Source organism: Alosa alosa, chromosome 15 (assembly GCF_017589495.1).
Source record: "Alosa alosa isolate M-15738 ecotype Scorff River chromosome 15, AALO_Geno_1.1, whole genome shotgun sequence".
Classification (NCBI taxonomy): Eukaryota; Metazoa; Chordata; class Actinopteri; order Clupeiformes; family Clupeidae; genus Alosa; species Alosa alosa.
Window position 1 is genome coordinate 14,591,989 of NC_063203.1, and position 15,863 is coordinate 14,607,851.

At 44.0% G+C, this 15,863-nt stretch overlaps 1 protein-coding gene across 2 annotated transcripts in view; it reads left to right on the top strand.

Moving 5' to 3' along the window:
- The window catches only part of stard13b (StAR-related lipid transfer (START) domain containing 13b), a 98,356-nt gene that overhangs the window by 2,681 nt on the left and 79,812 nt on the right, over positions 1-15,863 (top strand). Inside the window, exons 2-3 of one of the 2 annotated variants that reach the window (XM_048264330.1) lie at positions 11,393-11,490; positions 14,252-15,434. In XM_048264330.1, coding sequence (XP_048120287.1) covers positions 14,385-15,434 — 1,050 coding nt within the window. In that variant the 5' untranslated portion in view covers positions 11,393-11,490; positions 14,252-14,384. The remainder of the gene's footprint in view (positions 1-11,392; positions 11,491-14,251; positions 15,435-15,863) is intronic. The other variant, XM_048264331.1, reaches the window with a different exon arrangement.

Consider the following 15,863-nt stretch of genomic DNA (forward strand, 5'->3'; position numbering starts at 1 on the left):
TCCATCCACATGGCCGCCTGGCACACAGGACCTCTTCACAGGGTCTACCATTCCCCTCATAGACCAGGCCTCTAACAGGGCATAACCCAACCATTGGACGCCTGATCTCACACTCTGAATGAGGGCCAATGACATGATGATGTGATCAGGGTGTTCCTTTGAGCTCTCTGGCCATAGGTCCGGACATCCCATGTCCAGTTCTCATGGCAGGAAGTGTGGACACAGTTCCCTTGTGTCCCATGTGGTGAGTTGAGAAGCTCCATTCAGGTCCTGTGACCGTCTTCAGATCATGACCTGCCTCTGACTTGCTAAATATAGTTTTTTTCTTCTTTTTATGATTTGTAGTAGTTCTTATTGAGGTTATTGACAGAGTGAATGCTTTTGAGTCAGTACAGAAATGTGTGCTTGTGTGTGTGTCTGTGTATGTCATAGGGGTCTATACAGCATGTGTAATGTGTTGGTATGCATATTAATTCCTTATAAGTGTGTGTGTGTGTGTGTGTGTGTGTGTGTGTGTGTGTGTGTGTGTGTGTGTGTGTGTGTGTGTGCGTGCGTGTGTTTAAAAGTGATAAATTCTGAAAGAGAAGGATAATGAAATGAGGTATTTTCTCTCATGCCACTGCATGACTGGATTTATACCGTGGCTGCTTCCATAAAGCTTTTGGGGAAATTGAAAAATTATGCTGAATGAGGTCCAAACACAGCCAGCTGCTCTCTTTGCAATGGCTTATTTACTCAAGATTATGCTGAGGAAATTCCTTGAGAATTTAGACGACTGTAAAGAATTTAATCACTTGATCACTCATGCCACAGATTGCTTTCTAGTTCCTTTTTGTGGTTGAAACCTGAATTGTTTTGCTTGTTTTTGAATTGTTTGTTCCAAAACAACTTGCTTGTAAACATGATTTCTTCGGCAAACGTGCGAACAAATGTGTGCATTCTGCTACGGAAGACTGAATGTAAGTGGCATGCGCACTGTGTGCGTCGTAGACTTTGTGCTTTGCTCACAACAAGTGAGTGTGTTTGTTTATGTTTGAGAGTCTTTGTACTTGTGTGATTGAGTGTGTCTGTGCGTGCGTGGTTGAGTGTGCCTGTAGTGCTTAGTCCATGGGTTTACGTAAGGCCAGCCATCTAAACATACCTGTCAATTACTGGGCTGCGGTGGCTCAGGGCCCCGGCGCTCAGCTGTCGCGGAGCGGAAGGAATTCGGAGGCGGACTGCTGGGGCAGCTGGAGCTGCCGGAGCTGCCGCGGCGTGCATGTCCCGGCAGGTGAGCCCGCTTGGGAGAAGCACCGTTGCCACAGTGAATTAATTTGCAGTTGTTATTCAGATACACCTTTCTGTTGTCTCCCACCCCTGCCTTCCCCACCTCGGTGTAGCGGATCTGTCTCCCTGCTGATCTTTGGTCTCTTTTTCACTTCACATCCCTCTCTCAGAATAGACTGTCTGACTGTCTGGCTCGATGGTGTTTTAAGCCCCCCACCGTCGACTTTAAAGGTGCGATTTGTAGGATTGTTACCGAACGTTCTGTAGGCCAAAATCAAAACACTGGTGAACGTTCTCAAGACTACCAGACGCGAGCCTCTTCTGGGTTGCCAGATGTAATGAAGACTTAGCTAACGTTAGTTGACCTGCAGCTGCTTTAACGTTTCTCCAACCATGACCCAGCTACCTACACATTACGGAAACAGTGAAAACAAAAAATACCTCTCTAACCAACGTAACATATTTAGCTGAAGTTAGCGATGCAGATGAAGTTTAGCCTAGGCTACCTGTTGTGGAGAAATATGGCCAGCTCTGCGTCAGACTTGATATTCTTCGTTTGACGAAGACGTCACCATATCAGGAAGCTCCTCCGATGTCCACTTAATTTGTTTCTTGTTTTAATTTTGTAAATTTGCCTGCCTCTCGTAGGCGTTCATGACTACAACTGACAGCTGTTGACAGTTGGCTTTTGCTAATTTGGCAACCCAAATAGGAGGACGTGCTAGCCCATTATTAATAAGCTATTCTAGAATTAATCGTTCAAAACATAAACGAAAATTCCAAGAGATTCCGCCCCGTAACTCATTGTTTTTCATGGGTCTTACGGGGTTTTATGGGTTAGAGTAATGTTGTCAAATAAGCCATTACTTCAGTTCATCGTGTTTCCTTACTCTCTGACAACATATGGTGATCATTTTTGGAATGGTTACAGTTTATTTGCCATTATTTCCTACATACTGGACCTTTAAGGCAGCGCTGCGACCGTCCACTTCAAGGCACCTAACCCTAACCTTAACCCTAACCCTTGCCTAACCCTAGTGCCTTCCATGCAGCGCTGCCTGGAAGACGACGTTGGGGACTTAAAACACCAAACACCGTCTGTCTGTCTGTCTGTCTGTGCGTTTTTTGTTTATCTCTCTCTTTTGTAGCAAATGATGGTCTGATGGTCTCTCTCTTTCTCACTGTAGTGGGAATACTGAAAGGTTGATGTACTCGGATAGACAGACTCGTGGTCATGTTTACATCATCCTCCCCCTTCCTCTTCCTGCCGTGGTTTGGACTCAATCACACGTTAATCACAGAGATGCTGAAGCCAATGATAGGTTTTATGGGAGGCCGATGGTGTCATTTAGCTAATCCGCGCCATCATTGTGTCAGGCGAGTCAGTAGGAGTCCACCCCCTACCCCTACCCCCACACACACACTGTTGACATTTTAACTGTCGTCATTTATGGACTCATCTCACGAAAGCCCTTTAAGTGTCAAAATATCCTCCCATCTGTGGGAGCGCTGGCATTTGAGGACATGTGTCTGTTACACTGGCGCATGAATATACAGTGATGAAAATGAATGACCCAGGCCAAACCAAAAACTAATTCACTAATAACAATTTGTACCATCTGTACAAATTGAACCATCTGATGTGACCTATTTTGGTTAATAAATTAGATAAAGAATTAGGCATGTTATTTGGTGTGTGATTTATGGTTGGTAAAGTTTTGAGTTTGAGTTTAAATACTTAGAGATAATAATCTAGCACTCATAACAATTATAAAAGTCTTTAAGGGAGCATTAATCAAGTTGAGAGAGGCTCCACATTGTAGATATTATGAAGGATAAGATTTCAAGGATAAGGATAAGAAGTCAATATTCATGGGACAAGCCTTTTTTAAAGATCAAAATAAAAAAAAAAAAAAATTTGTGAGGATTTAGATATTGTAATGTACTAAAGATTGTTGGGGTTCTGTTACTTTGAACATACTGGGCGTGGCGACTTTCAGTGTGAGGTACTTCCAGTAAAACCGAACAAAACCATCATGGGTTTTGAGCCAAGCAAATCCTGATAAATGATCCACATAGAAGGACAGCCAAGACATCTATCCTTAAAAATATCCTGGCTGTTCTCTGTTAAATCATAAAGCACAGAAACCTGCTTTAGATCACGCCAGGTTATTTTAAGCAGCAATGCCGCTTATTTCCTCTCTTTGTTCCATCATCACCAGATTCAATCATCATACATGACCAACTAACCAAATGACAAAAGAAATGTTGCAGTCACAGGGCTATCAAAAACTATCATCTTCACTAAGGACACCTACTTGTTAAAATGGGCTTGCTTTATGAGTCTCTTATTGCAAACCCCCCCAATTCAGATCCAGCTCTTTTGTTGGGGACTGCATGTTTATCCATTCATCTTATCAATACGAGCTGTGACAACAGGCCTGCTTACCGTGGCCTCTAGCCTATTGTGCGCTAGCCCGTGGTGGTAAAGCGATCTCATTAGCCCACAGATACTCATGCTAATGGCGCGCATTCATTACCCCCACGGGAGGCCACAACGTGGCCACCCAAACTCTGGACGACTCCTAGACAGATCTGGTTTGGATGTGGCTCAGATCCATCCACGGTCCAGGGGCGGAAAAAGAGCAAGGTCAAGCCCAGAGTCCATTGCTATATGATAGCCTGGGGCTGCTGCTAGTGCAGCACTGGTGTCTCACTCGCGTAGACAGCAGGGGTTAGCTACACATGACCGAGTGTAGTGATCTTAATTACAGGACTCTGACTGGCAGGGAAGGCGCCATGAATGGAACATATTTGCTAATTCGAGGCACCCCGTGGGGAGTCACCATGCTGCGCATCCCGTGCTCCCCCCTACCCACTCTCCAACAGGGTGCGTGTTCTTTGCCCCCTTCTCAAAATATACCCCCTCTGCGCCCATCTCCCTCATCCCCCCTCCCTCTGGTGTCTCACACATGGCAATGATGACTCGCTAGGGAATAAGGATTGAGTCTAGGGAGCTTTGGATGGGGTGGGGTGGATCACTGCATATGTAGAGGCAGAGGAATAACAAAACATGTCAACACTCCACTGCCCTGCCTACTCAGGGTTTTATCAGCTTCCTGCCAACGCCAATCTAATGTCTCGATCATATAGGAATATAATAGAAATAGGAAAGGTAATAGGAATAGAAAAATCAGCACATGAGCTTAACCCTTAAAGGAGTACCGTCACACCGGTGTGACGGGAATGTTGAGAAATGAACGTTCTAAAGAATATCTGGGTTCATTGAATTCAACATAGAATTTTAGAACCTTCAATTGTTGCGGAACTTAGAACGTTAAAAAACCTACACCTTTAAGGGTTAATGTTGTTATGAGATGTGGTGTTTGATTAGTTCCATACTATCAACTGATCCATTCACTTCATGAAGCAGGTCTGGGGGATGCTCCATTGAGAAATGTTTCCAATTGAGTTGTAGACTTTGCGTTGACTTTGAAGTCATTGGTTAAGCCAAACAAATCACGTTGTTCAGGGACTCCTGATGGAATAAAATGAGCTATAGTATTGCTCCCATGCCACAGAGAAATTACCCACAAACACATGTGGGCCGTAAAACAGCACAGTTCAAACTCGTATTTACCCCTCAACTCAACAATCAGCAGATCATTTGGTTCATTCAGTTTGACCTTTGACCTGCACAAGGTCTATGTCTTTCAGCCATATTGTTTTACTTTACATGGGTTAAATAGCTGCATGGATTGGCTCCTGTCAGTCCCTAAATCACACATGGCCAAAACACCGTCCAAAAAGATTCTCCACTCATTAACTGGTTGAAGGGGGCATGAGAGGTGATTTATGGAGATGGACTAAACTTCACGGGGCACAGACAGGAAAAGTTGAAGGAGGGAAGGTCGAACATCTGTACACTGTCTGTGGAATGCTGGGAATGTTGAAGAATAGAAATGGGAATGGGAATATTGACTCAGAGGTATCACTGGAATGTTGCAACAAGGACGTGCAATAAGGAATTTTATTCATCTGTGTCCATGGTTTGTGAAAGCATTGCTAAATGTTACACAAGTGTCTGGTGGTTAAAAACAGTCCACAACAAAATGGGGATAAAAGACAGACAAAAGACTAGGGTTCTGGCTCAGCTCGAGTAAGATGTCCATGAAATTAAATGGTGCCAAGAACCAACAGACCATATGTCTTTCTGTAATAGCTCATATTTCTGCAATAAAAATATTGTTGCTTGCTCCACGGGCCCAAAACACTGAATGGAGACCATTAACAAAACACACACACACACACACTTTCTCTCTCTCTCTCTCTCTCTCTCTCTCTCTCTCTGTCTCTCTCTGTCTCTCTCTCCCTTCCTCTCCTGGACGAGTATGGTGATAACATGTTTTGCTGGCGGGCAAGCGCTCAACCACACAGCCACATGTTTCAGCAACACAGCTGGCTGCGTTCCCTCCCTGTCACTGTAATCACTGTGCCTCCCAATTTGCAGACCGCAAACTCTTCATATTTTCCCCTCCACACTTGATAGTCTAACAGACACAACTGATAAGAGCAGAGCAGAGAGAGAGAGAGAGAGAGAGAGAGAGAGAGAGAGTGGGGGCTAAAATGAAACCTAATAGCGCACCACATATTCCTTTTTTTTCTGTTGTTGAGGTTCATTCATTACCGCAAGGCCATGCATACCGGATCCTTTTGACTGAGTGAAGAATCTACTGGCTGGCTAGTTTCAAATGAATTCTAGCTATTTTTATTCGGTGTGAGCTATTTACGCGGGTTTGATTTCTGTCAACGCTGAAAACAGAGTGCGGCAAAAACATATTTGCGGAGCAAGTCAAAACAAACCACTACTGCACAACAGCGCAAAGCCAACCGTAGAAACCACGATGGTGGGATGGGATTTCAACCAGTAAATAATGAATTATTTGCCTATTACAGTTTTTCTCGATTGCTTTGACCTGATTAAAGAAACTTCTTTGCACAGCAAAAGTAATCTCTTGCAAATGTATTCACACTTTTTCATTGGGTTCACACATTTCTCACACCCTTTTGCAAATCAGTTAATACAGATGTCATTCAAAGACACCAAACTCTATTGGTTTCCCATGCTAAACAAAAGGAAAACATCTATTCACATGTGGTAGAGATTCCTTGCATAAGTCTAAATCTCTGATACACCTGTGTGAAACTCAATTCACACAATTCTTCCATCAGCAATCATTCATTATCCATAAGAAATACCATTTCTGTTCTATGTTGCTATTTGCAAGTGTGGATCTAAGGCACATTTAGAGAAAGTACTGTACTGCCTATTTGGTGAAGAAAACTGAACATAAGGCGTTTACTGTCGGTCTATTTCAATGAAAAATGACAAGTTGTAGTTCAATGAAATTTGTCTAGTCTAGGTGCTAACTGTAGGTCTTACATGTCAATGACAGTTGCATCTTGAGAAGAATGAATACAATTGATTGTTATTCAATACATTTAGTCTTTTCACAGTTTTTCTGATTAGAAAGAAATGGAACAGACAGCAATTTTGAGAACAGCGTTTTGCATCTTGTTGTGCAGTGTGTAATGACTGATTAAGGGATGCAGTGATTTGAAGTTGTGTTGTTAGAAGGCAAAATTTGCTTTTGCTGCGTGTTTTAAATGTTTTGAGAGTGCTACAGTCTTTTGCAAGCAAAATGTGTCATTTTGGCCAGAGTGATTCTGTTTAGACCTGTGAGTTAACTGTTTTGGCAACGTGATGTCAGAGTTGACGCAAGCATTAAAGCGATCGAGAAAAATTGCAATCCCTTTGGCCTTAAAGACTATTCCAGAGAGTAGTGTACGAGGCATGCATCACAAATATGTGAGCCTGAGGTTTTAGGACCTATGTTGGAGATCTACAGTGGAGAGACATGTATCAACACTGATCCTTGCCAAACTACAGTGTGGTTTAAATGAAATGTACACTGCTTGAGGACATTGTTTTTACTAAAAAAAAGTGATTGGGATCCAATGCTGGTGCAGCTGTGTGTGTGTGTGTGTGTGTGTGTGTGTGTGTGTGTGTGTGTGTGTGTGTGTGTTTGAGAGAGAGAGAGAAAGAGAAAGAGCGCATGTTAGCGCATGTTTTTTAGTTTTGTTTTTGGTTTCATTTATTCATTTATGTTATTAGTACTATTATTTTACTATAATTTTATACCCATTTTGGTCAACTCTTTTTTTAATGTGCTATATAAATAAATTGACAATGACATTGACATTGACAGTCAAAATATTTCCTTTTACATCAGAATAGAGGAAAACCCCTGATCCTATTTGATTTCAGAGGTACTTACAACTACCTGTGACCGTAAAATTACCAACTCAACTCGGAACCATGTACTGACTGACAGACAGACGGACACGTAACGAAAGGAGCTGTAGAGATTTGAGTGGAACCATGGTTGCTAGGTGCAGCTGTTCCTGCCACTGCCCCCAGCTCTGGCATGCCGGCTATCTGTGGCAGTTTGCTTTGGCAAACACCCCAGGCCTCCCTAGACATGTCTCGAACATAGCTAGCATAGCAGACTTCAGATCTCAGGAAGCCACAATGTTGCTGACCCGCAGTCCACCACCGAGACTGTGCTTCTCCACACTACTGATGGTGACAATGGCATTTGGTTTGTATATGTAGTTGCGTCCACAGTGTATGAGTAATGTTGTCTTCTATTTATGTTGTCGATTCAGTCACATGTGTCACTTAATGCACTCTGTCACCGTGTCCAATGCGTGGGCTGGGAATGACTTAACATCCATGAACGTGCAGTTGAGCACATAAGACGCACATTTGGAATGCTAATTTCATGGTACCCTGAAGGGCAGTGTTAAAAATCGATGTGATTCTCACACTGGAACATTTCGCTAGTTAAGCTGAGGGAGAACGGTATGTTCCTTCATAAAGAAATGGAACAAAAAAACATGCATCTAAGATCTTCCCCATGTTGTGCTTTTTTTTTCTAATTTATCTTTTTTAAATCTCTCTCCACTCTATCTTTCTTTCTCTCTCTCTGCCTGATGTCTTTCATCTCTCTATACACTCCCTTTCTCCCACACAAACATGGCTGTATTTTCAGCAGGGGTGCGCCAGGCTCCTGAGCTTGCCCTCTCTGATGTAGCAGCTGTGTTTGAATGAAGATGGCCTCCCCCTGTCTCCCACACACCCAACCAGACCAAGTCACGAACTGAACCTACTCGCCCCAATGCCTTGAGAGAGGATCTCTTTTTTTTCTGGTGTTCCCATTAACGTCTCTCAAAACGTTCTTTCAGAGACCTCGCCTATGCCTGTCTTTTACTTAAACGGTCCGAGTTTCACTCTGGTTTCACCTGTCCATCACAGTGGGACAGACAGATATTTCCCATTCATTTTCCTCTGTTCGATTGTGTTTAGTTTGCCCTTGAGCGCTTCCTGGTTTCACTTTGACCATCACTCGTGAGTATGGGCTATCAGTTTTTCTTTCTGATGCTTAGAGGACCTTTGCCTCAGGCCCTTCAATCTCTCATTGTACGTGCGACCTGGTATCAAGTTAAAGCGCTTGAATGGTCTAAAATTCTTTGCAAGTCTTTAAAGACAAGAACAATGCAAGTCAATCCAGAGAGAATGCAGCAAATGATTTTTCAGGCAGTCAAATGAGTGCTCCCTCCCATCCTCTTAACAATGGGGCCGATGCTCCTATCAGTCAAGGACATTTAGGAATTCAGCACTCCAGTACTCAGTAGATGAGTGAAACATGCTGGCTATCTTATGTACATACAGCCCTCTTTTTTGAAAGAATGGATTAAGAAACTATTATTTCTCTTTCTTAAAATGTATGATTCACTTTTTTGCAAAACAAATGTGAGAGATGACACCGCAGGACATAGTGGAGCTAAAATCAATAAGATAACAATCTCAGAGCTTTCACATACCCTCACACCTTGCCCAACTTTGGTGGCCTAGTGCTCATTCCTCAGTACAGCAACAGGGAAAAGCAATTGCAGTGGAATCCCTGACCATGACAGTGAAGTTGAAATACTGGAGGAAGATGAATGAATGGCTGCCTCCAGGCCATCCCTGAGGCATGGAGAAGTACCTGTAAGAAGGCCCATCGACCGCAGCCTGTCAAACAGGGCCTTGTGTGTGCATGTGTTTGTGTGTCTGTGTATATGTGTGTGTGTGTGTGTGTTGGGGATGGGAGGCATATTTTTGTGTGTGTGTGTATAGGTGAAATATAGCCATGGGTGGATCTTGGACGTATTTTGTGAATGAGCAAGCTCCTCACACTTTTGCTTCCCTTGGCTGAGGTCAGAGAGAGTCCAGCGAGTGATTTGTGACCGCTGCTTCCACTGGGAGTTGAGTTTAGGTCGGAGGGGAGTGAGTGGTGAGGGCTCTAGGTGCCCCCTAACTGCCCTCCCTCCTGCCCACACACCACCCCCACAGTTTTCCGTCAAGGGCAGTTTAACCTGGGTAAACTACACCGCCAGCATTCCACCCACTTCAGCCTGTCCTATCAGGGCCGGGCCTGATGAATGTAAACAAGAGTCCAATCCCACAGTGCAGTCCACCATGGAACATGTCCGGCCCTGAGCTATGTGCTAGAGTCGACTCCTTAGCAAAGTCTCCATGCAGTACTGTACAGACATGTGTGTAGTTGTGTAGTGTACACACACACACAGTAGTGCACACAACTACACACAAACTCGTTTTCTTTTACTCTCTCTGCTTGTTTCACTCTTATTGTCTTTCTTTCTCTTATTACTACTCTACCATTACTTTCTCTCTCTCTCTCTCTCTCTCTCTCTCTCTCTCTCTCTTATTCCCTTCTTCCCTACCCTGATTACATGCGAATGTGTTCACAACAAACTGCCCCCCCCCCACGCAATCCACATGACAAGCACACTGCTACCCTTTTCCAGCAATTTCCGATCACACATGTCATGCAGAAAAGCCTTATTTATGGCCAGTGGTGACAGAGAGGCAAGTCCGCGGTCACCGGCTAAATAGGTGGCACATGCACATCCATTTGATGTGGTACTGAGAATGTGGTAGCCGCTGAGGGCATGGCACTGCTTTTTTTATACAATGAAGAGATGATGAGAGTAGAGGGCAGATGAGGACAACTCTGTAGGAACAAATCATTGTTGTTAGGTAGTAACGCAAACCAAATAGTTTATGGGGATATTTTCCTGGGGTGTTTCTGCAGTTTGGCCAAATGGTGGCTATAAAATTATTTCAAACGTTCACGGATGACTGCAGATTTCCACTCCCCTGTCTGATTTTATAAATACTGCCTAGCAGATATGATAACCTGAATCAGAAAGGGGAGTAGAAATCTGCAGTCACCTGTGAATGTCAGAAATAAATTTGCAGTGCTCTCTGCGCATGTAAGCATTTACATGTCTGCTTCAGCTAATAAAAAACCACCCATCATTAGTGTCAACACAGAATGTCAGGATCTCATGACTGCAGCATTCATACTGTATATGTTTTGTAGGTCTGTTCACCATTTTTTGTTATCAGTTACCATCTCCTCTCTCTCTCTCTCTCTCTCTCTCTGTTTCTTTCTACCCCTCCTCCTCTTTTCCCTCCAATCTCTCTCTCCCATTCCAAAACTCCTCCTCCCCCCTCCATCTCAAAAACAAACACATATGAACACACAGAAGACAACATACACACATACAAACAAAACAAACACAGACATGCACAAACAAAGTGAGAGAAAGAGAAACACACACACGCACACACACACACACACACACACACACACACACACACATATGCCCCCCTCCTTACCTTGAATGAGTAAGCCCGTTGAGAGGCAGCTCCCCCTCAAAGCCTGTGAGGACAGCAGGGAAGTTGTGATGACAGCATTCATGCCGACTGGAGGGGGAGTGGAGGCTGATGTACTAAAGGAGGTGTGTCCGTGGAAGTGTATGTGTGTGTGTGCGCGCATGTGTGAGGGAGTTATGTGTGTGTGTGTGTGTGTGTGTGTGTGAAGGGGGTGGGGGGTGGCAGCAGAGCAGTGTGCTGTCTTGCCTCAGCCTCAGTTAGGAGTGAGCTCTTGTAAGGCGCACCTCACTCTCCGTCTCTCCCTCTCTCTCTTCAAAGCTAAACACAGCACCCTGGACTCTTCCACTTTCAGTATGAGAGTACTGCCGGGACTCTCCAAGGACATACCCATGAGGATCTGTCACAGGGCTCAGAAGGTATGGATGGATGATGACTTTATAGCGCTTACAAGCATTTTTTTGTTTTATTTAATGTCGCTTTGACTGACTTGTCACTACAGGTGGATGAGAGGGCACATTTTGTGTGTGTGTGTGTGTGTGTGTGTGTGTGTGTGTGTGTGTGTGTGTGTGTGTGTGTGTGTGTGTGTGTTTGAGTGTAGAAGCATGTTTGTGTGGGGAGAGAGAGTAGATGAAGACTGTCATGAGAGGAGAGGGGACTGTCATGCTTTCAGCTGTGGCTGGAGATGTGGCTGTTGTTTTTCACATATATGTGGCTAAGTTTAGATGTTTTTGTTTTCGCCAGCATTTCTGAGTAACATTAATGGGGATGTTTGTGATATGTGGTTAAACTGAGCCATATTTCTATAATTGACTTCAAAGATTAAGTACCTCTGTTTGTTCCAAGTTGCTGTGCAAATGACAGTTACTTCCAAAAAACATAACATAACAGATAACATGCAAATGATTGAATATGTGAGAAGTTGATGCTGAAATTAATCTTGAAGTTAGAATTTTATCCTACCTCAAACACCACAGATTAATGATGCTTTATTTTTAAAGCACAGGCTTTACAAAACACAAAGTCACAAGTGCCTTTGCTATGATAAGGCTGAACCAATGGTTCATGCGGACAAGCAGAGGTGACAGATAAACAACAGTATATTGTGTGTATCGGCCACTGTAACTGATAGACAAGTATAATTCTATATAATGCTGCGGTGTAGCCAGGACAGAGCATGTGATTCCCATGTGGACCACAGAGCTGATTTTCACACTCCACTTTCCTCTACTGCCTCCTTCGACTGGACCATTATCCCCCTGGTTGAATGCTACGGAGGCCCCCTCTCTCCAGCACGCATTCAGGGGAGAGGGGACTTCTTGGAAAGAGGTGGACTGACAAGATCTAATCTCCTGTCCACTGGTCGAGATGTTTCCTGTGGAAGAACAACAGACCCCTCTCTTTAGAGAGAGAGAGAGTCCCCTCACACACATACACATACTCTCAAAACTCACCAGAACCCCCAGCCAACCAAGCATACACACACACACACACACACACACTCGCTCAAACTCTCGCGCACACACACACACACGCACGCTCAAACACACACACACACACACATGCATGCTCACACTCAAGCACACACACGTATACACACACACACACACACACACACACACACACACACACACACACACACACACACACACACTCACACACACACACACACACACACACACACACACACACACACACACACACAAACACACACTATTTAGGGGCCCTAAAAGTAACTTTAAATATGGCTCTATGGCACTTCTGTCAACTCCCGGGGTTATGTTTCTCTGAGACATGAGGCTTTTGCGACATATGTCTGTGACATATCCAGAAAGCCAAAATTAAGTTTCCTATTCAGTTTAACTTTGCAGGATGTAAATGCTTGCTGGATTAATGCCAACATTAATGATACATGGGAATTAAAACAGCTGGCTGAATAAGAGTTCAAATAAAATAGTTATTCTAGTACTAAAGTTAAAAGCTCTGCTCAGCTGTGGGTGGTGGTAAAGCATTTGTCCTTGCACTGTGCTGGATGTTGAGCTCTTATCTGTCTCTAAAGGTTACAGTGCTTGAGCTTTTGTCAGACCAGGTGTGTTTTCCCCTGACACACAAGGTTTGTCTTTTGTAAATGTTTCTGTTTTCTCTCTCTCTCTCTCTCTCTCTCTCTCTCTCTCTCTCTCTCTCTCTCTCTCTCTCTCTGTGTGTGTGTGTGTGGTGACTGTGCAACTCACAATCCAGTATGTGTGTGATAAGAGCTGGCCAATGTCAGGGTTACCATCTGGCCTCCTCCCACAACATCCATGAGAGATATGGCAATCGACCCATCTTTTCCATAGCGTTTTCCATGCATGACTTTGAGAGGCACAATAAATCAATTAATCTTCCTGGAGATAACTTATCACAAGGTTGTTTTTGAAATGATCTCAGTGGTCTTTGTGCTTTTGTGGTTTGATATTTTTTTAGACCAGTTTAATATTATTAAGCTATACATATTTGTGTATATCTGATAGTTTACCTGGTATTGATTTTTTAAGCTATATATGGGAGGGGAAAAAATATGTCTTATTGGAAGACATGGAGAAATAAAGGCACCTCACGAAAGGTCATATAGGGATCTCATTTAGATGCGTGGAATATCACGAGACAGTTGTAAAAGCATCCGAAAGAAAAGAATGCCGTTTTGTTTTTCTATAGAAATGGAGATAAATATGTCGTTTCGAAATGGGGATTAATAACGGGGTTAGCGGTGCCTTAGCCACAGCCGACACAGTACCCAGTATTATGCTGGAGTGAGCGATGTAAGCGGACTGTAAATCACCAATGCGCGGGGAAGAAGATCCAGATTCCAGAGTGCTGTGATGTCACTGAGATCGTGCCTGAAACAGATCCAGACTTGAATACCGAGGCCAACGCCAGATGTTCAGTTTTCACAGCTCGCGCTCTATTTTTCGCCTCAGTCCTCTGTGCTACGTTAGATGTACTGACAGAGGTGGCTGTGCTCCAACTTCAGAAAGTTCAGTCAGTACAGGCAACCTAAGCAAAGGTGTGTCTGTTTTTAATACATGAGTGTTTGCGCGTTAACACGTTCTGTGAATAGAACATGCTAATAAGTTCAGCCACTGAGGGCCTACTCTCGCCTATGCATCACATCCCTCACACACGTATTCCTTTTTTCTGCAGGTAAGTCAACCTTTGCACTGATTTGGAGAGTGGTGTTGCTGTCTAAATGCCACTTCACAACAGAGATGGAGAGCGATTACACAAGATGCAGAATCTTCTGGATCTACCTTGTGACTAAACTGTGAAGCCGGAAATGGAAACCATTTACGTGGTGTCTTTAGAGGGACACCACTCTCTGTCAATGCCAGAGTCTCCCAAAATGACCATTTCAACAGCTACATCCTCAGAGGTGATTGCAGGGGACATTATGCCACCCTCAGGCGATGCCCCTGTGGAGAACGGAAATGACCTAAAACTGTCTGAGCCACTTCACCACGAGACTGAAGGCAGATTTACTCAGATTCAAAGACAACAGGAAGAGACAGGTGCAGTTGAAGTGCACCAGCAGAGTAATGGAAGTACCAGGGGATTTTCTGAGCTTAACTGTGTCTCAAGCTCAGGCTCCCTTAGTCACTGTCCAGATGAGGAAGAACATGAGTTTAGGACCCAGATGCACCAAAATGAACCAGAACATATACAATTACCTGTAAATGTAAATACGGATTCAAGTAGTCCTGATATGATAGAGAAAGACATAGAGGAACCAAATGCCATTTTAGTTACAAATAGTACTGTGGAAAATGGTCACAACTTCAGCCATTCAAATATGGAGGATCTGAGGCTGATTGGAGTTGTGCCGGATGTTTCTCAGAGTGACGGCCTTTCAGCCCACCGCACTGTAAATGGCCATGGTGTCAGTGTCTGGCCCCACACACAGTTACCTTGTCCTGCCCCGTCTCTGGTGGTCATCTTGGACAAATCCGTGACTCTAAGTGACCCTGCTCTAGACACAGGCCAGGGGCTAGATCTACCCCGTATCATCAAGCACAAGCCCAGCTCTATCACCTTCGCCGATTACGACTGCCCGCCGTGTGGCCAGCAGCAGAACACCAACGAGAGCTCGGACGGCCGGGAGTCTTCCTCAGAGGATGACACCAACGACGCAGGCGGCGACGACGAGGATGAAGATGAGAACGACAAGGACATGTTTCCTGAGCTGCCACAGTCCAGGGAGTTCTTGGCTGCCCAGAAGTGGAGGAGTAAAGAGCGGCCCAGAAGGAGGGGTGCCGTGACGGAGAGCACTTGCTCCCCCGTGGACCTCTCGAGTGGCCACAAGGCTGGAGACGACATCAGCAGCACAAGGGTAAGGCAGACATTTTACAGATGGATTATTACATTTTACAGATGGATTATTGTGTGCCAACAACATAATACATATCTTGATAAAATCAGGTACATTCCCATAAATTCCCATAATGGTCTACTGTATGTATGTACATAGAACATCTATCTGTATGTATCTATGTGTACTGTATACTGTGCAAACATTTAGAATACCCTTTGATTTCTGTAAACATAGCATCATATGTTGATACCTGTGCTATGTTATCTGAAGGATCAAAATAGTTTTGTTTAAAAGTTAATCATAAGACTAAGCACAGTTTAATCAGAAACAGAAATCAGAGAGCTGAAGTTTTGTACACCAGACGTGACGTACTTTCTTCAGGCTCAATAATCCTATTTGACGGGGTTCTGAACTTGACAGATTATTATATCAAATTACGTTTTTTTC